Source organism: Panthera onca, chromosome A1 (assembly GCF_046562875.1).
Source record: "Panthera onca isolate mPanOnc1 chromosome A1, mPanOnc1 haplotype 2, whole genome shotgun sequence".
NCBI lineage: Eukaryota > Metazoa > Chordata > Mammalia > Carnivora > Felidae > Panthera > Panthera onca.
Genome location: NC_138339.1, coordinates 112,854,752 through 112,876,942, shown reverse-complemented (window position 1 = coordinate 112,876,942; position 22,191 = coordinate 112,854,752). Strand labels below are relative to the sequence as shown.

The 22,191-nt window shown below is 40.8% G+C and overlaps 1 protein-coding gene across 1 annotated transcript; it reads right to left on the bottom strand.

Moving 5' to 3' along the window:
• Positions 1 to 263: 263 nt before the first annotated feature.
• Positions 264 to 6,200, bottom strand: PLK2 (polo like kinase 2). Its single transcript, XM_060635735.3, has 14 exons — positions 5,807 to 6,200; positions 5,106 to 5,213; positions 4,845 to 4,961; positions 4,536 to 4,665; positions 4,208 to 4,295; positions 3,640 to 3,735; positions 3,330 to 3,528; positions 3,093 to 3,240; positions 2,650 to 2,747; positions 2,208 to 2,337; positions 1,725 to 1,965; positions 1,473 to 1,602; positions 1,094 to 1,204; positions 264 to 958 (listed from the first exon to the last, which is right to left on the bottom strand). The coding sequence occupies exons 1-14, from the start codon at positions 6,074 to 6,076 to the stop codon at positions 767 to 769; spliced, it is 2,058 nt and encodes a 685-aa protein (XP_060491718.1). The 5' UTR covers positions 6,077 to 6,200; the 3' UTR covers positions 264 to 766.
• Positions 6,201 to 22,191: the final 15,991 nt, after the last annotated feature.

The window sequence follows — 22,191 nt, the reverse complement described above, 5'->3', positions numbered from 1 at the left end:
GCACTTTAGGTGTTAAGGATTTACTTTCTACAAAGTACTATCAATGAAGCCAAAGAGCTAACTTTCTGGCATGATTCTATACTCCATGTCACACCCAAGCGTGCCAAAGAATCCATGATCAAAGCATGTGTGATGCGGTGATGTACCATACAATAGACAGTGGACCACAATTTCTGCTTTTTCATACTCTTTATTGCCAACAGTTTAAAATGGTCAACATAAAAAAAAAGAAACATTTTGATAATAAATACTGCTCTTTGGGCTGTAATAAATAAAAAGTTTATTAACAAGGAATGCACTTTTCCAGCCACAAGTGTCTTCAAAAATTAACAAAAAAAAATTATATATGGCCATAGTTCACAGTTGAGCAGCCAAAAGCTGCTCCGATTACAGCCTTTAAACGACATGGGAGCTTCCTCCCTTCTCCCTCCCCTTCGGGAAGTATATTCACAGTTCCAAGTCCTCTGTCTGAAATGCTCTCAACAGAGAGAAGAGTCAATGCACCTTCCTGCGAAATTGTCTGAAAAACCTTTTAATACAGGTACATCAAGGAAAACTGCATTCTGGTTCACTCTCAGACTGTCCAAAGTTAAGAAGTGTATGCGTCAGCCTGGTCTGGTTCCGCCCAGTCCAGCAGGCCCCAGAGGAATTGTTTTCGTACCACCACCTGTCCGTCTTTTTCAACATGCTATAGATCATCTGACTGCTTCCCTGTAGATCTCACAGTGGAAAAGAGGAGTCCCATAGGGTCCATTAAAGAAGTCGTTTAATTACATCTCTGTAAGAGCATGTTCAGAGCGTATTCCATTCGATTTTTTAATTCTGATGAACAGCCAGACATCAGCAGAGTTGTCAGTCTGAATGTTGTAGATATCCTGTCCTCGTTGATGTAAGTCAGCAGGTATTCTTCATTTTGGCTACAGATGATTATTTTCGTATGATCATGGTAGAAATTCACCTTTCAAAAGGAAACGTAAATATTAGATCTCTACAGATACTCAAGAATTAGTAAAGTGTGTCCAATCATTAAATGGCTACCTGAAAATCACTTTTTGTGACCTAAACACACACTTTCCTGAAGGGTTTCGCTTACCTGAAAGGTGCCATCATTGAAGAGCATCATTAAGGCCTTATCAGATTTGAGCCACTGAAGGAGGTAGAGCCGAGGTCTTCGAATATCGGTAACACTAGGCAGATCACCACCCTAAAAGCAATTGGGAGAGTTAGTGCCCATAACAATTTTGCAGTTTGCACTCCATTCTTCTAGGCAAATGCCTCTCCAAGTTGAGCAAGCATCAGAATGTCCTGGAGATTCTTGGCCCCACCCCCCAGAGATTCTGATTCAGTAGAGAGCTAGGGTAGGACAAAAGCATCTGCACCTCTAAAAAGCTTCAGAGCTGTGCAGATGCCACTGGTCTGTGGGCTACACTTCAAATATTACTGCTCAAACGCCACATCCAGGAGGTACTTACATCCATGAGGTTCTCCTCCATGTAATGAGAGAAGTATTTGAGCACCGTCACTTGACTAATGAATTGTTCAGGGGCATCTGTTGCTGGGAAAACAGAGCACTGGCCAAGCTCTGCGTAATAGTGAACTGTTCTGAAAAACAGGAACCATAGGGAGAGAGAAGAAACAAAATAGAGGCCATTAGTCACTGGTTTTAGATTTCTTGAGTGCAAGAATACAGAAGTGACAGAATCTCGTTAGTTGGACATACTTACTTTTTGTCTGGAAGGAGGCTCATGTGAGCACCATTGTTGAAAAGGACACCTACAGTGTGGTCTGAGAGCTGGTACCCAAAGCCATATTTGTTAGAGTAATCGACCCATTTGGTGACCCACTGAAAGGAAGTGCTCAGCTGCTCTTTGGGAATGCAGTCAGCTTCTGGCATGTTTTCTAGACATCCTCGAAGGACTCTTGCCACTGTGTCCGCAACACTTCCCATGGTACTGTCCTCGAGGCCTAGAAAGTCAGAGAAAGTTGTAAACTAATTAACAATAAAACCTTGGGCGTTGGTAGCTTCTAACTTTCCCTCCACTACTTCTAAGGACATGAGGGACTCAAAATTGTTGCTCGGCTTTTTCCGATTCCTCCAATTTTGCTGGTACTGTGTAATTAGGCCGCAAAACAAACTGACTCCAGTTACTTAGTATTAAGCACTGGCATTTATAGTCTCATTTAAAATGCCAATGATGGCAACTTACATTCGCTGCTACTGCTGCAGCTGCCAAGAGTGCCTCTGACTATCATGCGAATAGCATCTCCAATCTGCTGCTTATTTTCTACTGCAGGTGTTCCCGATCTGGCGACTGTAGTGGTAGGTGGCTGGAGCTCCTAGAAAAGAGAAGAGTCAGACAAGGAGTCAAACATCTAAAATTCATTTGAGGTTGAGAATTCTCGGTTAAGCTGAGATTGTGGCAACTGGTGGGAAAGCTTATCAAAAAGCAGTGGACACAAAAGATAGTTCAGTGACTCGAGTGCATGCCTCGTTAAACTAAAAAACAAAATCTTTTAAAAGGTTCGAAGAAAAGCTTGAATCATGATCATCACATGCTTGAATCGTGATCATCATAACCCATGTGATAATTAACAAAGAACAGAAATGATATAAAGTGTTTGTATCTATTTTATTCTTTTCCAGCATACCTCATCTGTCCTGTGTTTGCTGGGCTGCTGAGTTATTGAAGTCTTTTTCAAATCATGCCTAAGCTTGTAAATTTCTTCATCTTCTTTAGACACTCTATCTGTAAATCAAAGACAAGAATTATGAGCATTAGTCTGCTAACAAGGTAGGAACAGAGCTAGCCACATTTCCTCCTTTTGTGTTAGTAATCAGCTTATGAGCATTCAAGGCTAAACGAGCATTTTATCATTACCATCAGCTGCAATTAGGCAAGGAGCACACTTTAATGTGTATGGGGAAAAAAAAGCTATCCATCACATTTTTCAGTAGAGTTTTATCATACTATAAAAAGTTCAACAGTATTCAAACATACTGGCTGTTATGCTAACATAAAAACATTCTTTTAACTAACTTATCAGATTTAAACATACTGGATCCAGAAGAACAGAAGAAGTCTTATACTTACTATGTGTGTCAATGTATCTTGCTTTGTCTTTTTTGCCACCAAAAAGAGCAGCAGCTGCTTTCTTAAAGAAATTCTTAGCTGGGCTTGACAAGTGGAAATCTGGAACGGTATGACAGCAGCTGGAAGAGAGTCTGTCTGGAGTGAAGCCCTGCGTAGTGTCAGAAAAGACTTTTCAGTAACCAGTTGGGTAACTGTCATCAAAAGCATGCAATAAAAAGACACAAGAAACATGCCAACCTGCAAAAAAAATTCATGTCGAATGATGTCATCCAAACTGGGACGATCCTCAGGATTTTTGGACAACATGCTAGCTATTAAGTGCTTAGCTGGAGCCAGCAATGACGATGGCATTGTATACCTGGCTTCTCTTATGCACCTGTAAGTTTCTTTCAGATTTGTCGTTTCAAAGGGGGGTCTTCCTAGTAACATTGTATACCTGTGTGCAAGATAACACTTCTTTAGGAATGGTCATAAAGTAACTCTTTTCGAATGTGAAAAAAATCTAAACCCAAATTTGCATTTTGATCATTTTGGTGCATTTACTTACATTACACAACCTAAGGCCCAAATGTCTGATTCACAGCCGTGTCCTTGCTTGTTGAGGACTTCAGGGGAGAGATAATTTGGGGTACCACATATTGTTCTGGAAAAGCAAAATATGAAGGTCTCATTAAGAACTGTTCTACTGTTTACACTTAGTTCTCTGGATAAAACCTTAAGAGTGTTATGTTGAATTTCTATTTAGAAAAATTTGACTTTTGATTTTTGCCATCTCAACAGTTAACAGTTGACCAAGTGGCTTAATTATTTTTAATGCATGTACAATTGTTTTCAGCCACGTGACAGCGTTTTTAAACCAACTGAGACCACGTACAGCAGAGCGTTTGTGTAACATTTCAGGCAAATATGAGACAGATTTGTTTCATAATCAACTTATAGGTATGAGGTCCTCTGCCTCGTCCACAGTGGGCACTTAGTGTTTCCATGGATTAACATCATTGTGGTCTGTGAATTTTAAAATCAGCTGACCCTTCTCCAACACATTAACTGGAAAATAATAAGAGCATATTTGGTCTCTGTAAAACCTTGTCAGGATGTATCTTTCTGAGTCTTACCTCCTTCTGTGCTCCAAGGGTTCCAGCCTGGCTGCCAAGCCGAAGTCCCCGACTTTTAATTCCATGGCTTCGTTAATAAAGAAGTTCCCTAGATGGTAAAGAAAACAAAACCTCAGTCCCCTTGAAAAGATGTTCCCACCAAATACACACACACACACATCCTCTTTGGAGGCAGGCAGCCAGTTGTTGACTAGTAAAGTCACAGATTCAAAAGCAAGACGGCACAGGCTAGATCCCAACTAGAAACAGTAATACACAACGAGGCAGACAGGGAAGAAAAGAACACCTCTCCCTAACACGAAATCAGTGTTTGGAACAAAGGGCTTACCTAGTTTGAGATCTCTGTGTAGGATTTCTTGTTCATGAAGGTACTTCAGTCCAGACACAATCTGCCTGAGGTAGTATCGGACTTCTGGCTCCGTCAACACCTTCCTCGCTTTCAAGATATGAGCCATGGACTAGGAAGAGCAGAAGGAAAAAAGAGTGTGTCAGAGTTATGGGCATCAGTAGTTGTCCTGCACAAGGTGCGTGATGAAAGTTAACACTGCAGGAAAGTAACTGCCACCAGAGCAAAACCGCCGATACAAGGCGATGTGACGGGGGGCGCGGATGGACTGGGACAGGGGTTAACGCTCACCCTTCGACTGCAGTATTCCAAGAGAATGTAAATGTTCTCTTTGTCCTCAAAGTAGTGGTAAAACTGCACTACATGCTTGTGATGAAGGATTCTGTGAAGCTCTATCTCTTTGTCAATCTGAAAGAAAAAGCAAAACCAGACTTATGAGCCTTCTGTCACCGCTTCCAAGCCAGCTGCTTACACACGCAGAAGACATTTTCTTAGCAGGGAAGGGCCATTCCTGCACACAAAGAAAATACTTTACTCAACAGTCATACACACCTTTTCCCTTTGATGAGGTTTGGCTACTCTGCTGTGAGGAATAATTTTTGCAGCGTAGACTTTGTTGTTGGTCAGATCTGTCATCTCGTAACATTTTGCAAAGCCACCCTGAAAACAAAGCCGAGAGAGCACTGAGTGTGGTAGAAAAACGGACAGTACATGTTTTTAAAAATGAATAAAAATTAGAAAGGAACGCAACGTTACGGGTGGGAGTGAGGGTGGAAAGACGTGTGCACTGTACTTTTTAAAAGCTCCTTCGCGAAGCCAAAAGCATTCCTGAAAACAGGGAACCGGTTCCCCTTCTCCCTTTACAAAGAGGAGCTTTATGGAGGGGGTTGGGAACAGGGAGATGAAAAATAATGTCTGAAGAGACCCGTCAAGAAAATTCCCTGGGGGGGCAGGCGGAGGAAGCTAGGGGCGCGAGCAGAAAGCCCTCGCTTCTGGCCTCCAGATCAATTTCTTGGGGCTGCGGGACGCACTGAGAGCTGAGGCTAAGGATATAAAGCCAACCCGGCGCTGTCAGCGCACAAAAGCCAGAGCAGGGCAGGTGAATACGACCCGCCGGGATCGGAGCCCCCGAGAAGCCAAAATGCGGGGACTCAGGGTCCGGCCGGCTCGGGGGTGGGGGGGGTGGGGGTGGGGGATGCCCGGGCAGACCTCCCAACCGCCCGTCCGGCAGCCAGGCGCCCGCCGCTCGTCACCTTTCCCAGCACTTTGCCCCGGCAGTAGCGCTTCCCCGTCGTGGGGTCGACGATAATCCGCGAGATCTCGGCCCCCGAGTGCGAGTGGTGATGATGGTGGTGCGGGGCCGCCGGCTGCCCCTGCGCCTGGGGCTGAGGCGGCTGCGGCTCCTCAGGGGGCTGCTGCGGCCGCTTCTTCTTAGAGTCCCCGCCGCAAGCCTTGCCCAGCGCCTGCTCACACATCTTGGTGCTGGCGGCCGGCTGGTAGGTGATAGTCCGCAAGAGCTCCATCGTCGCCTCACCGCCCGGCACTGCCAGCTGTCACCTCCAAGGCGCGGACACACGTCCGAGCCGGCCCTCACCCTCGAGCCCCCGCCGCCACCTCCTACAACCCACGCCCGACGTCCGCTTCCACTTGTGAGAGTGCGAACGCCCGGAGAAGTCTTATATACGGGCCGAGAAGGGGGGCGGAGAATCGAAACGGGATGCTACGTCACGGACGACGCCCCGCCCACCGGCCGCCCGAGAGCGCGAGTCGGACGCCACGTCTGGACTGGCTGCTGGCGTTCTTCTTGCGAGCGGCATGCAGACAGGGGTCGTGTAGCTCGTGCGCCGGTCTCGGGGAAGGATCACCGCAACGGACATGGCGACAAAGAAGTCCGGCAATTCCGGGACCGCCACCCCATTCTTCGAATGCTCTCAGGTTCTGGGTTTGAAATGGAAACCCGAGGGCTTGGCGCCAGGCCCCATCCCCTCCCTCAGTCCCGCCCTCGCCCCGCCCTCGCCCCGCCCTCGCCCCGCCTCACTCGCCGGGTGTCCCGGCGGCTAGGCGTGCGAGCCCGGCAGGGCGCTGTGCCAACGCGGGTCCCCTCCCCCGCACAGTCCTACTTGACCGCCTCGCAACCTGACGCCTCCAGTCAGGTGTGACTGTGTCCAGAGTCCACTGCACAGGCACGTGAGGCCTCGCCCTGACCATCTGGAGGACCTCGGTGCTGCCGTTCGCCGGCCCTGCCGCCACCCAGCACGGCCGCCCGCATTATTACCCCATCAGCTCGCTTCTCGATGGGGCACTGGGGGTGGTAGTGCCAGCGAAAGGCGAGGATTCTTAGAGCAAGGCGTACCGAGCCCAACGCCGCTTCTCAATGAGGCGGGCCCAGGCCGGGGCCCGTAGGCTGACCAAGCCAAGTCCCATTTAGGCCTTCCTGGCCTCTGCCCACCGCGCAGAGCGGGTCTTTGTAGGAGGTCAGGTCCTTAACCTTGGAGAGGGAGACAGCCCCAGGCGAAAGGCTTCATCTTCTGGCTGCTCTCAGACTGGGGAGCAAGGGCGTCATCTCCTGGGAAGTATTAGAAGCGCAGGCACGGATTCGAATGGGGAGCGGTTTACAACGTGGGCCTTACTTGATAGTAAGTGGTGTTAAAAGGGCTCCTGGTGCTAATTATGGTTTACCATCGAAGTCATCTATCACTTCTTTTTCGGAAGGGCTTAGGCACAATGCGTCCTTTAAATGGCTCATTAAGTCACAGGGCTGCCCTGGTGCTGGGAGAGAATGCAAGGCCTTTTCCCCCTGCAGGGGGACTGGTAGGATGAAGGGAGGGATATAGGCTAATGAGCTTCAACATGGCTTAGATTCCTGTTCCCGGATTTAGCTATTCACTTTTGCTGACCGAGGAACACCTGTTTCCCTTGCTGTGCTGGCAACAGTGGAACATTTATTAAGAACAAGGCACCGTGTATAGTATTTTGAAATGCCTTATGTAATCCTACAACAGTTGGGAGTGGGAAATACTGTTATCCCCATTTTACAGATAAGGAAACTGGGGTTTAGTTAACTGTTCTATGTATATGTTAGTAGACCACCCAAGTTATGTTGATGCGCAGTAGACAAATCTTTTAATCTAAGGTTAACAAGATGCGGTAAACCGTTTTTTGATACTAAATGCCAGGGGCTCTTTCCAGTACCAGATTAATGAACCTCTGGCAGGTACTTAGAAAAAGGGTTTGCTCCAGTCCACTCTCAAGTTTAGGTATGCATGGTGTCAGTTAGACAAGCATTTCCAGAGGCCTTCTGTGTCAAACACTTCCCACCTAATGTAGAAGGAGACTTCACTGGCATTACAGAGTAGGAAGGGAACGTCTTTCTGGTTCTTTACACAGTTCAGGGCAAGCACAGGCATGTCTCTCATAAGTGAAAGTAGACTTTACTCCCACGATGATCAGGGCTGGAATAAGGGTGGGGTGGAAATGAAGAATTACATAATCTTCCCCTTCATTCATAAGCCTAGGGTGACTTTTGGTCCGCCGATTTATGCAAACCTATTCACTAGCCTATTCACAGCAGGCTTGCTGGTTAGAAAAGACCACCTTAACTTCCAGAGCTAATCCCACCCCATATCTTTGTTTTACTGGTTGACAATGAACTTTTTATCTCTAATTGTTTATGGCCTTCTAAGAGAAAAGGACTGTGAAGAACAAGTGGTCAGGGTATCTTTCGTTATTATTTCAACTCTTTGGTTATCCTACATAAGCATTCGACAAACCACTTAACATTCCATATGAAGTTCAGATCTGCCCTTCAAAACATTCTAGTATTTACTAAAAGATTAACACTGTGTGTGTGTTCTGAGATTTCCTGGCCAACCTTGAAAATCTGATTTTTCAGTTTGTGGTGCCATCACGTGGGCAGAACTAGAATTGCAGTTCATCGAACATAAAGAGGAAGTAAGTGGTACCTTCCGATGGAGATCATTCTTTAATTACAAAGTTTATTTCTCTGTAGTTCTACAGATTTAATGCAAATACAATCAAAATCCCAATATGATCTCTAATGACACTTGGCAGGCTGATTCTAACCTTCATAGCAACGTGTAGGTGATCAAAAATAGCCAAGTCCCTTTAAAGAAGAAGAAAAGGGGCAAGGCCTTTCTCTACCAGCTATCATCACTTATAATGAAGCACAGTCCTCTCACAGAGATAGACTGATCAATGGAATAAAGTGCCTAGAAATAGCTCCACATTTATATGGAACTTTGGTAGATGACCAAAGAGTCATGATAGATCAGTGAGGAAGCGAGGGACTGTTCAGTAAATGGAACTAGAAGCCAATGGTTTTTCCATATTAAAACAAAGTAAACTCCATAGCTCACACTGGATTCATTTTCCAGGGCTGCCACTGCAAATACCACAGACTGGGCAGTTTAAATGACAGAAATTTTTCTCACAGTTCTGGAGTCTGGAAGTCCAAGGTCAAGGTGTGGGTAGGCTTGCTTTCTCCTGAGACCTCTTGGCTTGCGGATGAGTGCCCTCTCGCCGTGTCCTCACATGGTTGTTCCTCTGTGCACAAGCATCCTTGGTGTCCCCTTGTGTGTCCAAACTTCCTGCAATAAGGACAGAACTTAGAGTGGAGTAGGGCTCAGGCATGTTCTCACTTGAATGTTAAATGTCCTCATTTAACCTGAATTACCTTTTTAAAGTTAGTTTATTCATTTACTTATTTTGAGATTGGGAGGCAGAGGGTAGAGAGAGAGAGGGAGAAAGAGAGAATCCCAACAGGCTCTGCACTGTCAGTGCAGAGCATGATGTGGGGCTGGAACCCAGGAACCATGAGATTATGACCTGAGCTGAAATCACGAGTTAGTTGCTTTACCGACTAAGCCCCTCAGGCGCCCACTGAATTGCCTCTTTAATGGCCCTGTCTCCAAATACAGTCGTCTTCTGAGGAGTCAGGGGCTTCAATACATGGATGTTGAGGAAACACAGTTCAGCCTATAAACACTACATGCAAAAAAAATCTCCAGATAGAGTAAGGACTTGAATTCAAGAACAAAGAAAATAATAGTAGCAAGTATAAGCAATCAACTTTCTGAGCATAGGGTATGGAAAGAGTTTTGTTTTGTTTTGTTTTTTAGTTGAGATCTAATTGACATGTAGCTGTATTAGTTTTAGGTGTACAACACATTGATTTGATATAGGTAAATATTGTGAAATGGTTAACACAGTAAATTTCCATCTTTGCAAATAGTTACTTTTTTTTTCTTGTTGATGAGAAATTTTAAGATCTACTTTGTTAGTCACATTCACATATAAGAACAATATTGTTAACTATAGTCATCTTGCTATATGTTACGCCCCCAAGACATACTAGTCTTATTACAGGATGTTTGTACCTTTTGACCCCCTTCACCTGTTTTGCATCCTGACCCTAACATCTGCCACCCACCAATCTGTTTTCTGCCAGGAGTTCGGTTTTTTTTAGTTTCTAGATAGAGTGAGAACACACAGTATTTGTCCTTCTCTTTGTGACTTAATTCACTTGGCATAATGCCCTGAGGCATTTCGTTGTTACAAATAGCAGGATAGCCTTCTTTTTTTAATCACTGAATAATATTCTATTATATATATATATATATATATATATATGCAAATTACATTTTCTTTATTCATCTGTTGATGGACATTTAAGTTGTTTCTATACACTGGCTGTCATTACTGATGCTTCGGGGAGCATGGGCATACTGTTATCTATTTGAAATTATGATTTTGTTTCTTTGGAGATATACCTAGAAGTGGAATTGCTGGTCATATTGTGTTTCAGTTTTTAATTTCTTGAGGAAACTCCATACTGTTTTATACATTGTACCAGTTTACATTTCCATCAAGAGTCTACAAGGGTTCCCTTTTCTCCATATCCTTGCGTGCATTTGGTATCTTTTGTCTTTCTGAAAACAGACATCCTAAAAGGTACTGCATGGTGTCTCGTTGTGGTTTTGGTTTTACATTATATTTGATGTTGAGGATTTTTTCGTGTACCTGTTGGCCATTTGTACATCTTCTTTGGAAAAATGTCTATTCAAGATCTTTGCTCAGTTTTAATTGTGTGTTTTGTTTTTTACTATTATATGGGTTCCTGGTATATTTTGGATAATAACTCCTTATCAGATGAGTGGTTGGCAAATATTTTCTTCCATTTCATAGGTTGCCTATTCTTTTGTTGATAGTTTTCTTTGCTGTGCAGAAACTTTTTAGTTTGATGTAGGCTGATGACAATATGTGCATCTTCTTTGATTTTTTTTAACCTCTTATTTTGAAATAAAATTTCTTTATCCCTTGTCCATTGTTAAAAAATTGAAGAATATAGAAACACTAAAGGAGACAGGTATTGGTAAAATTCACTATAAGAATTCAGAGTGCTTAGGTGGCTCACTCGGTTAAACATCTGACTTCGGCTCAGGTCATGATCTCACAGTTCGTGGGTTTAAGCCCCATGTCTGGCTCTGTGCGGACAGCTCAGAGCCTGGAGCCTGCTTCGGATTCTGTGTCTCCCTCTCTCTCTCTCTGCCTCTCCCCCACTCATGCTTGCTCTCTCTCTGTCTCTCAAAAATGAATAAATGTTTTAAAACATTTTTTAATTCATGTAAGATGCAATGATAAATAATCCTAAAGTGGTCTTCTCCCTTACTCCTCTATTATGGATTTCTTGGCATGCCATCCAGGTAGCGATTTCATTCCTCTGCTCTCCATCTAGATGGCAGTTGTCCATAGGCTTCACTGTCAAATATCTCGAATTGCTCTTTCAGCTAAGTCATTTTAACCCTGGTGATCTGGCTCAATAGTATTGTAAATGGTACTCTATTTTTTCTTTCATCATCACTGCCCTATGTTTTGAATGTTCTAAACAGACTGTTAATTCTATCACACCTGCAGAAACTGCGTTCACAAAGATTTCTATTTTTAAAAATCTTTTTTTTAACGTTTGTTTATTTTTGAGAGAGAGAGAGAGGAGGAGCAGAGAGAAAGAGAGAGAGAGAGGGAGAAAGAAAGAGAATCTGAAGCAGGCTCCAGGCTCTGAGCTGTCCGCACAGAGCCCAACGCGGGATGCAAACTCTCAAACCATGAGACTATGACACGAGCTGAAGTTGGACGCTTAACCGACTGAGCCACCCAGGCTCCCCCACAAAGATTTCTATTTAATTACTATTCTCCTTGACCTTTCTGCAACATTTGGCACTTTTCATGCTCCCTCTTATTTGCCATCATGCTTGACTCCTAGAGTCTCTTCTGCCTTCTCTTCTAGTTCTCTCCCTATGACTTGGATCTTTCTGATCCTTTTCTCTCTCTTCAGTTCCTCCCATTCACAGGATTTCAGATTTTGGTCCCCATACTCACTAATAAATCCAAGAATTATGAACCCCCTCACACATTTTTAAGTTGATTCATAAATTTCTTTAAATTTATTTATTCATTTTGAGAGAGAAAGAGCAAGCAGGGGAAGGGCAAAGAGCGAGTGAGTCAGAGGATCCCAAGCAGGCTACACGCTGTCAGTGCAAAGCCAGGTGTGGGGCTGAAACTCACCAACCATGAGATCATGACCTGAGCCAAAATCAAGAGTTCGACGCTTAACCGACAGAGCCACCCAGGTGTCCCAATATATAAATTTTTAAAAGATTAAGAGTTATAAATCATATCATATCTGAAACCATGAATGTTATGTGTGTGTCTTCACTATGGTTTTGCCACAACTGTAGAGCCACATGTTCAGTTTATGGCAAACTTCCATGGTATAATTTAATGGCCAAACACAGTCTTCACCATCAAACTAATCAGTCAGAAAATTGACTTTGTGTTCATACTGAAATAAATGTGTTAATACTTGTCTTTGTGATAACCATATTGCTTCTAAATTCTTATGGAGCACGGGGAGGAGGAATAAAACAGAAAGAAGGGAAGGGGAAGAGGAAGATACAGGGCTAGGGGAAAGGGAAGGGGAAGGGAAGATGAACCCTAAGGCCTTGCTACAGGTTTGCCACTCGAAGGAAGCTTCTTACTGAAGATCTGCAGTCTTATATTTTCCCTGTGTTTGGGGGGCTCCAGAGGTATTTACCCTTGGTAGAAATGAACAAGAGTAAAATTCTGGATAGATGGGTGCATGGATGAAAGATGGACAGATGAGAGATTGGCTCTCCTATTGTAAAATGGGAGACGAGCAATTGTGAAAGCGAATTTGGGATAGGAGAACCCGCAGAATTGGGTTTTTCAGGCACATCAGTTTTAGGGAAGAGTTCTTATAATAGCTGGAATTTGTAAATTGATTCTCTTCAAACTGTCCATCTGCCCCATTGCTCCTTGAAACATCTTCAGGTATATACATATCTTCTTCATTGAATTGACTATTCTTAAAAAAATATATTTATTTTCTATTTCACTCCTGCATAATTTACTCATTTTCACCAATCCAGTTATCACTTAGTTGGATTAAGGGTAGATGCTCAGAAACCTGCTGATCTCTTGTTTACAAGCATCAGCCAGATGTTTCTATTTGAAGATCTCGCATTAAACTGGAGATATTCACTTCATCGTCATCATGACAGTAAAATCTATAAATTTTTGTGTACAGTTGTTTCTTTCTTAAAGTGCCCACAGCTTAAGATAAAATCCAGCTATATCAGCAATAACCTCATTGTCTCTGACTTGAACTTGCCCTGGATAAAGGCAAAACCTCAGTCTTCTAGCAGGCCCTTCTTTCTCATGCAGATTCCAAGTGAAGATTAGGTGTGCTGCCTTTAGTGCAAGAAAGGAAGAGAAATAAAAGTGTACAGATGTAAGTATATATGTATTAATAGATAAGTAGGTAGATGGGTATAGATAGACATATCTGCTGATATTTGCAGAAAGGAACTGCAAGGTAAACCAGATACTGGTGAAAATACTGGTCGGGGCGGGGCGGGGGGGTAGGTGTAGAGGCATAAACAGTGTAAAATGAGCAGAAATTTAAGCAAGACATCTTGGAGTATACTTTCCAATGGAAGTCATGTAATTCATGTAAATCATGAATCATGTAAATGTTTTACATATTCAGAAAAACATGTTCCCTAAAATTGAAAATATCTTAAAAGAAAAGATACTAACTGTATATCAAAATTTAACAAAACCATTCAAAGGAAAAAATTGCTCTAGATATCTGAAATATTGTATTCTTGCTGAAAACCCTTGGAAGGATATATTATAAGGAGAAAAAGAGCTTGAAATTCAGTGGTTTTATTAGTAATATTGGTATTGTTATTTGGAAATCATTCATATTACAGACCTAAAGTAAATAAATGATTATGTTACTATTATTTTAAAATAAAATTTTCGTGTTAGGAAATGACTATAAAATTAAAATAAGTAAAACCCTATAAGCCAAATTTAAATTGACAAATGTCTATTTAAACTCTTTTTGAAATCATTTGAAATCAAATGTATCTCCTACCTGTATTGTCTGAATGGACCTGCATTTGAAAAAATAGTGTATACAATGGAGTACTATGTGGCAATGAGAAAGAATGAAATATGGCCCTTTGTAGCAACATGGATGGAACTGGAGAGTGTGATGCTAAGTGAAATAAGCCATACAGAGAAAGACAGATAGCATATGTTTTCACTCTTATGTGGATCCTGAGAAACTTAACAGAAACCCATGGGGGAGGGGAAGGAAAAAAAAAAAAAAGAGGTTAAGTTGGAGAGAGCCAAAGCATAAGAGACTCTTAAAAACCGAGAACAAACTGAGGGTTGATGGGGGGTGGGAGGGAAGGAAGGGTGGGTGATGGGTAGTGAGGAGGGCACCTTTCGGGATGAGCACTGGGTGTTGTATGGAAACCAATTTGACAATAAATTTCATATATTGAAAAAAAATAAAATATTTATCAAAAAAATAGTGTATATAACTGATTAATACATTTGCAACATAAAAATTCATGTGACCCCAGTGATACTTTTTAAAAGTTAAATTTGCTTACACCAAATCCTAATTCTGAAAATTGGTAATTATAGGGAATATATTAATTTATTCTTGTAGTTGAAGGTAACAAAATAACCCTGGTTAATGACATTTTTTCCAGTTTTTTTTAAAGATATAATTGACATACAGCAGTGTAAGTTTAAGATGTACAGTAGGATGATTTGATGTACAAATATCATGCAGTGATTACCACAATAAGTTCAGTTAACATCCATCATCTAATGTAGATGCAAAATAAGAGAAAAAGTAAAAACACTTTTTTTCCTTGTGATGAGAACTCTTAGGATCTATTTTCTTAACTTTCATATGTAGGTGATCTTTGAACAACATGGGTTTGAAATGCATAGATCCACTTACATGCAGGGTTTCTTTTAATGTATATATAAGTATAGTGCAGTACTGTAAATGTATTTTCTCTCCCTTATGGTTTTCTTAATGACATTGTCTTATCTCTAATTCAATATAAGAAAGTAGTGTATAATACATATAATGTACAGAATATGTGTTAATGACTATGTTATCAATAAGGCTTGCAGTCAACAATAGGCTATTAGCAGTTAAGTTTTGGGGAAGTTTAAAGTTGTACACAATATTTCAACTGCACAGATTAGGGGTCAGTACCTCTAAACCCTGCAATGTGCATGGGTCAACTGTAGGTCATAGAGCAGTGTTAAATATAGTCATCAAGTTGTCCATTACATTTCTGTATTATTTATCTTATAAGTAGAAGTTTGGACCTTTGACTAGCTTCATCCAATTTCTCCTCCCTCCCAACCCCTACCCACTGCCTCTGGTGATGAGGAAATATTTTTACAGGAGAATACTAACTAATAAATACACAAAGAATGGATAGTACCACAAAATTACCATTCTGCAACTACATATGGAATAACTGGCTCTTATTAAGAATCATTGATGTGGATGAAATCATTAGATGAATGGCTGATGGACAGATTTTCCCATGGGTTACCCCACCGATGACCTGCCAATAATATGTGGGAGCAGAAGGGTGCACCTGTATGATGATGAGATCTGGCTGACACCATCACAGAGACCGAACTATCAGGAATAGTGGGACACCATGTACCTGCTGGTGGCATGCAGGAGGAATTGCAGTCTTTTCTGTGAAGTATTCTTACTAAGAAATATTCAATCAAAACCTTAGTCTGTATTTCTAGCTTCAAGTTCAAAGGAAATTCAGGGAACAAAGGAGTAAAACGAAACCACCAGGAAAAAATAAAATTCAGAAAATGAACATTTTATAAGACATCTAGCCTGGTCTCTTCAAAAAGTCAAAGGGAGTAAGTAGTGATTCCTGCAGCTTAGGTGAATAGGAGTCCTAATGGAATGTCGCCTGTTGTCTTCAGTTGGTTCTTCGTTTGAACAAATGAACTATATAATGCATTTGGGGAACAAGTGGGAAAATGTGAATGTGAACTAGGTATTAAGGAATTCTTGTTTTTCAAAGTGTGGCTGTAATACCACTCTATGTAAGATAGCATGTTATTATCATGTTTGGAACATACTTTTAACTGGCAAGAGAGGGGAATATGTGTAAACAGTTGTTTGATTTGGTGGTGGGCATATGGGTATTCGCTGTACCCTTCTTTCCACAATTATGCATATTTTAACTTTTTTTCACAATTAATGTTTAACAAAAACAGGCTCCAAGCTTCCAACCAGTCACTGCTGCTCCACAGTGAGGAGCCGGCAGCCCTAAGTCTCGGTCTCCTCCAGGGCTTTGCACCCTCTCCAGTGGCTGGAGACCCAGGGTTGTGGGCACCACACTGAGCCTCCAGAGCCAGGCGTGCCATTTGCATTCCCAACTTCCCGCAAACTGAGTTAGGTACGGATGTGGAAGTGGGGGTGGTTGAAGGGGAGTGGGGGTGTGGAGAAGTATTGTTTGGGCAGAGTGGGTTTGGGACTTCACAAGTGCAGCAGGTCACTTTCCGCCCACACCGCCTCTCACAGACTGTTTTTCAGGACAGGCCTCCTGGAGCAGAGCCTAGGAAGCCCTTTCCTCTGTGGCGTTACCTGCCTCTCCCCAAACCTCAGTAGGTAAGCTGCTGCTTCTCGCAGGGTCCATGTCCTGAGCTGGGGCATTTTCTCCATGGGCTGGTGGTGATAACCTCCTAGATGCCTCTCCTATCTCTTCCTCTTGCTTCCCATTTCCCCAAGTCAAAAACAAACCAAAACGGCAAACAAAACAAAACAGGGCTTCTTGCTCACTCTTCCTCCTTGGTAGTTGCATTCATTTTTGTTCAATTCCTTTTAATAAACCAGATGCTGGAGAGAGGATCTCTCCATTGAGCCTTGGATTGAACTCCTATGCATTCCTCTTGCCCTTGCTAGTTCTTTGTCTTGCCCCTTCCTTTCTTCTGAGTATTAAATAGTAACTAATAGTATTGATCACTTAACCGTGTGTCAGATGCTGCTTTAAGCACATCAAGCTTCTTTGATCACAACAACGTAATAAAATATAACCTTCATGGTACAGAAGAGGAAACTGAGGCACAGAGAGGGTCAGTAACTTATGCAAGATTGAATCTAGGATGTGTGTACTCTTCTCAATAGTTCTATATTTATAAATGTGTTTATCAGGAAGTAACTGAGTTCCTACTCTTTGCCATGTATTACTGTAGACACGGGGAACATAGTACTGAAGAAAGCCATGTACTTGTCTTCATGGAGCTTTCATACCTATACAGAAGAAAAATAACCAAAATGGAATAAATAAATCAAGGCATGCATCAGAAATCTTAATCAGATGATGGGAGCAGAAGGAGGGCAGTCCAGGAAAGCCTCTTTCAGGAGCTGATCTTTGTCATTAAAAAAAAAAAAAAAAAAAAAAAAAAAAAATATATATATATATATATATATATATATATATATATATATGGACACCTGGGTGGCTCAGTTGCTTCAGCATTTGACTTTGGCTCAGGTCATCATCTCATGCCTTGTGAGTTCAAGTCCCACGTCAGGCTCTGTGCCGACAGCTTGGAGCCTGGAGTCTGCTTCCGATTCTGTGTCTCCCTCTCTCTCTGCCCCTCCCCTGCTCATGCTCATGCTCTGTCTCTCTCTCTCTCTCTACATAAATAAACATTAAAAACAATTTTAATTAAAAAGATTATATGTAGTTTTAAATAGGTCATCTATTCTCTTGGTTCAAACATTAAAATGTATAAAAAGTGATCAGCTTTTCCTTCTAGAAATTTTATGCTTTATGTGTACTTAAGACTGTCAAATTATTTTTTTCCTTCCTGTTTGTCTCCAAGGAAACATGTTTTACTATACCATATGCTGTCCTCCTTGCTTTTCACAATATTTATTTTGGAGATCTTACCATATCAATACTTAAAAAGCCTCATTTTGCTTTTACAGTTGCCTACATTTTCATACTATGAATTACAATCATTTATTTAATCAGTCTCCTATTGAAGGTGCTTAGGTTTTTTTCTAGTCTTTAATTGTTACAAACAATGCTTCAGTAAATAATCCTTTACATCAGGAGTTGGCAAACCATTTCTGTAAAGGGCCAGATAGTAAATATTTTAGGCTTTGTAGGCCATATGGTCTCTGTCACAACTATTCAACTCTGCTGTTGTAGCATAAAAGCGGCCATAGACCATGTATAAGCAAACAGGCGTGGCTGTTTTACAATAAAACCTTATTTGCAAGAGCAGATGCCGAACTAAATTCGGCCAGTGGGTTGCTTTATTTGCTGATGCCTGTTATTCATCATTTTATATACTGGATCATCTCCACAGGATAAATTCCCAGAAGAGAGTACATGAATTTCTAATTTTGATAGTTTCTACCAAATTGCCTTTCACTGAGATTGTACCAATTTGCTTTCCCACCAGCAGTGTATTTGTCTCTTCAACACTTTGCCGATATAGTATGTTCACACAAAGTGAGGATTTTGCCAATTTCATAGGTAGAAAATGGAATTTCAGTATAGTTTTAACTTCTGTTTCTCTTTTTATGAGTCCAGATGATCCAATAGAATAATTTGTTTTCTACTGGCTAATGGGCGTTTTAAAAATCAACTGTATAAGCTCTTTAATTTTAAAAAGAAGATAAACCCCTTATCTGTGATATGCTGGGGATACTTTTTCCAGTTATTTATCTTTTGATTTGACCTAATTTTTTTAAATGTTTATTTATTTTTGAGACAGAGACAGAGCATAAGCATGGGAGGGGCAGAGAGAGAGCGAGACACAGAATCTGAAGCAGGCTCCAGGCTCTGAGCTGTCAGCACAGAGCCCGACACGGGGCTGGAACTCACGAACCATGAAATCATGACCTAAGCCGAAGTCGGAAGCTTAATGGACTGAGCCACCCTGGGACCCCTGACCTAATTTTTTTTAATGAAGAGGTTTTATTTGTGTATAGTTGCATTAATGGATCTTTTATTTTATAGATTCTGCATTTTGTATAATAGTTAAAAAATATACCACATTCCAAGGTTATAAATGAATTCTACCACATTGCCATATGATTTCACATTTTATATTTCAAACTTTAATCTAGTTGGAATTAAGCCAGGTATAAATTATGGATCTGTTTTACTTTCTTTCTGAACATTAACAAGTTGCCCCTGTGACATTTAGTAAATACCATACCAAAATAGTGGTTTAAACCTGATTTCATTTGACACCTTCATAAAATATTAAGATGCTGTGTATGTTGGGCCTTTTTCTGCACTTTATGTTCCACTGGTTTAGCTTACTATTCATGTACCAGTATCACGTTATTTTAATTACTCAAGTTTTATGGTACGCTTTGGTACCTAATATAGGCTAACCCCCCCAACACCCCTACAACTTCTCTTTATTTTAGGATTTTCCTTGATATTCTTGCCATTTTTTAAACATGATCTTTAGAAACCTATTGCGTAGATTAAAAAAAAAACAAACTTCATTTGGATTGAGTTTAATTTTTTAATCTGAGGAGAATTGACAGATTTAAGATACATTATATTTCCCTGTCCAAGAACATGGTACAACTTTCCATTTGTCCAAGTCTTCTCTATCTTTTCAAGAGTTTTCTTCATATAGGTCTTGCACATTTCTTATTTATTCTCAATTATGTTAACTTTTTGTTATTGTTGCTTTGGTAAGTAAGCTCCTTTCTTGTGTATACTGACTGCTGTCAATTTCTGCATATCAGTTTCTATACTGTTACTGAATCCTGCTCTTCATAAGTGATTCTTTTAAAATTTATTTTCTGGGGTTTTCCGGGAATACAGTCACATCATATGTAGATAGTGATAGTTTTAGTTCCTTTCCATTTTAATACCTGTAATCTCCCTTCTTTCATTACAAGGTTCGCTCTTTCTGGTAGAGTAATAATAGTAGTAAAGATGACCATCCCTGCTATTTCTTACCTGGAGTTCTAGAGCTTCTAGTATTTCCCCATGAAGCATGATGCTAGCTTTTAAGTTGAGAGCTGTATTTTTTCATTGTAGGTAAACAGCTATCGATTCCTAATTTGAGTGTTTTTATTAAAAAATAGATGCTGACTTTGTGAAATGCCTTTTCAGTACTTACGAAAGTGATTATTTGATTTTATCTTTATGTCTTCTAATATAAATAATCATTAATATTGCATCATGTTTGTTGCTCAGTAATATTGATTTCTCATTATTGAAGCATCCTTGCATTCTTGGGATAAACACTACTTCATCATGATGTAATATTCTGTTACTATGCTGCTAGGTTTTATTTTCTAATTTCTTATTTTATTTCATTCTAATTTTTTTAAAGTTTATTTATTTTGAAAGAGAGAGAGAGAGAGAGAGAGAGAGAGAGAGAGAGAGAGAGAGAGAGAGATGAGGGGCAGAGAGAGAGAGGGAGAGAGAGAATCCCCCATACTCATGAAGCCTGACATGAGGCTCAATCCCATGACCCCGATATCACGACCTGAGCCGATACCAAGAATTGGAGGCTTAACCGACTGAGCCACCCAGGCGCCCCTCCTAATGTCCGTAAGTATTCTAAAATGTCCATAACTATTCATGATATTACCTGTACTTTTTTATTTGTTTTGCATAACCTTTGTCAGGTCTTGATGTCAGTGTTATGGTTGCTTCATAAAAATAAATTCTGAGTTCTAAAAATAAAATTCTATAATCTGAAACATCCTAAATAGCCCTGGAATTATCTTAATTTTGATAGCTTCACAGAATTGCCCTGTGAAACCATCTAGGACTGATGTCTTTTTAGGGGTAGTTTTTGACAATTTCCTACATTTCTGTAGAAATTGGTCTACTTAAACTTCTGAATTTTTCTGGGGGTCTGATCTTAGAAAAGTATCCATCGTATCTTACTCATGTGGAATAAAGTAGTCTCCAATTATTCTTTGAATTTCCGCAGTGGTTATTTTGTTTAAGCAGGTTTTCTGTCTTTTGGCTTCTTTTTCTGAGGGAAAGAGTAGTGTGTAAGCTAGTTAACAGTTAATGTTTTATTTTTTAATAGATTTACTTTCATTCTTCTTCATTTATTGACATAAACATTTAAGAGTATGAATTTGCCTCTGGGTATTTTAGTTCAGAGTTTCCCAAGCTCAAAACTATTCACATTTGGGACCAGGTACTTCTTGTGGTGGGGGGCTTTCTCATTCATCCTGGATGTTTAGCAGCATCCCTGATCTCTGTCTACTGGAGGCCAGTAGCATCCCTAGCCTCAGCTGTGACAATCAAAAACATTTTTGGATATTGACAAAGGTCTCCTTGGGCGGGGGGAGGCAAAATTGTCCCAGGAGAAAACCACTGCTTTAGCTGTGTATACCCTAAGCCATGGTGGCGAAGGTTTTCTCTATTTTTCGCTATGTGCAAAAATTTAGATTTGCATTTTCATGTGATCCAATTGTTATTTAAGATAAATTTTCAAATATAAATTCTGGGGGCACCTGGATGGGTCAACTGGTTAAGTGTCTGACTCTTGATTTCAGCTTAGGTCATGATCTCAGGGTTCATTGGATCAAGCCCCACATTGGTCTCTGCACTGACAGTGTGGAGCTTACTTGGGATTCCCTCTCTCCCTCTGTCTCTGCCCAGCTTGCACTCTCTGTGTCTCTCTCTAAATAAATAAATAAACATTAAGAAGTGAAATAAATAAATTTAAAAACAAATAAAATATAAATTCTGAACAACTATGGTTGTTTTTTACAGACCTTACAAATATTCTGAAGTCTTTATCCCTACTTTTACTGAAAGTGAAGCAAAAGTTTGTCATTTTATTATCCATTTTCCTTTCAGATGACTTGTTGGATTATAGAGAAGTGCTAAATTGATATAGTCATTGCCATAGAAGTTCCTCATCATTAATATTTACTCAACACAATGTATTCTAACCACTTTCAAAGCCTGTTACATAGACTATCTCATTTAATTCTTGCAGCAATCCTATTTGGTAGGTATTATCTCCACTTTCTAGATGGGGAAAGTCTCAAAATAACTTGCCAAAGATTTCACAGCTAGGAAGTGAAGTATAAATATGCCTTTAAAGGGCCTTTAGTTAATGAAAACAGCTTTGTTTTGCAGGGGCAGTGGGAAGAACAAAGTAAAGTCGTTCTTGGGTGGGCAAGGAAAGCATAAGGTGAAACCCTGTGCTAACTGGTTGTTCA